Genomic DNA, 1,351 nt, shown 5'->3' on the forward strand with positions numbered 1-1,351 from the left:
TTGCTAGGTGGGTGAAAAAAATACTTTGGGAAAAGCAACTTGAAATTCACATGCTGTGTGAAAATGTATTATGGGGACAGAGGAGTTTTTTAAGCATGAAAAGTCTGGATTATTGATGGGAAGAAAGGCCTGCCGGTGAATGGCAGTTCCACTTTCTGGCTCGTATTTGCCTTCAGGTTTTCCCTTGTGAAGGGTTCTGACAATGTGCTACTTTACAGAATGTGTCACTGTTGCTTCCAAGCTGTCACATATGCTCTGCTGCACGTTTGGGATTACCGCATCAGGTTTTAAAGTGTCAGGTTTTTAAAACCCATTAAAAAAATCTTTTGAAGTTTGCCTTTAGCATTTTGCAAGGCAGCTGCTCACCAGCTGTTTGTTTATACTCTATCATAATTGTTTTTGCACATTATCAATGAGTAGCATGCAATTACATCATTACAACTGCAAGTAGTAAACTCAATTCCCTGTAGGGCGTTTCTAGGGGAATAGATGTACTGTTGTAGACCTAGTGCCCTGAAGAGACTCCTGCTTAGACAATCCAGTGGCTCCAGGGAGATGTGGGTCCTGTGGTCAATTGCTAAAGCCTGGAGCTTCTAGTAGTGCTTGGCAGGCTATTAGTCAGCAAATCTCAAAGGTTCCCTGGACTCCAAAGACTGAGGATTGCGATTTGAACCTCTTGCTACCCGTATTTCTGACCCAAATCACTCACGACAAACCTCCCTTCTTCTGGGATTGAAACTGAGTTAAAATAATCCCAATGGCTTGCTTCCTCTCTCTTGCTTCCTCTCACCATGTGATCTGCTTGTACCCGCCGGCTGCCTGCCACTTTCCGCCATGAGTAGAAGCAGCTTGAGGCCCTGCCAGATGCAGCTGTCCCAGAATCATAAGAGAAAGGACAACCACAGGAAGTAAAATTCACGGTTGCCATGGAGAGGCCCTCTCGGTAGAGACCGGAAGTTGGCGCCGCAGGGGGGCGGAGTCGGAGCGTGGCTTTGAAGCCTTGTCTGCCGCCATCATGAGCGGCCGCAGTAAGGGTCGGAAGAACTCCCGCGGCAAAAGCCGAGGCAAAGGCCACGCCAAAGCCCGAGTCCGCGCTTCTCCTGACAACGGTCCGCACCACCCGGACCCTCCACAGTTCCAGAGGCTGGAGGAAGACACCACGGCGGCACAGTGGCGGGCTGGGGCGGGTTGGGGTGGCCTGGAAACCGCTGCGTCCGTGCCGTGCCCCCGGCCCAGGGAGGAGGCTGCCCGCCGACCCGCCGTGGACTGTGGCCTAGCGCTCTGGGCCCGAGCTGGGGGGGACCAAGGGCAGGCCGTGACCAGGCCCGGCCTGGGGAAGGCCACTTCTATC

At 52.4% G+C, this 1,351-nt stretch overlaps 1 protein-coding gene across 1 annotated transcript in view; it reads left to right on the top strand.

The window, feature by feature from the left end:
• Window positions 1-1,015: 1,015 nt before the first annotated feature.
• Window positions 1,016-1,351, top strand: part of LOC103590515 (testis-specific Y-encoded-like protein 5) — a gene marked incomplete at its 3' end in the record, with an annotated part of 5,743 nt that continues 5,407 nt past the window's right edge. Inside the window, exon 1 of the mRNA XM_008572757.1 lies at window positions 1,016-1,064. Within this exon, the coding sequence (XP_008570979.1) occupies window positions 1,016-1,064 (49 nt within the window). The remainder of the gene's footprint in view (window positions 1,065-1,351) is intronic.

Source organism: Galeopterus variegatus, unplaced genomic scaffold (assembly GCF_000696425.1).
Source record: "Galeopterus variegatus unplaced genomic scaffold, G_variegatus-3.0.2 Scaffold830, whole genome shotgun sequence".
Taxonomy (NCBI): domain Eukaryota; kingdom Metazoa; phylum Chordata; class Mammalia; order Dermoptera; family Cynocephalidae; genus Galeopterus; species Galeopterus variegatus.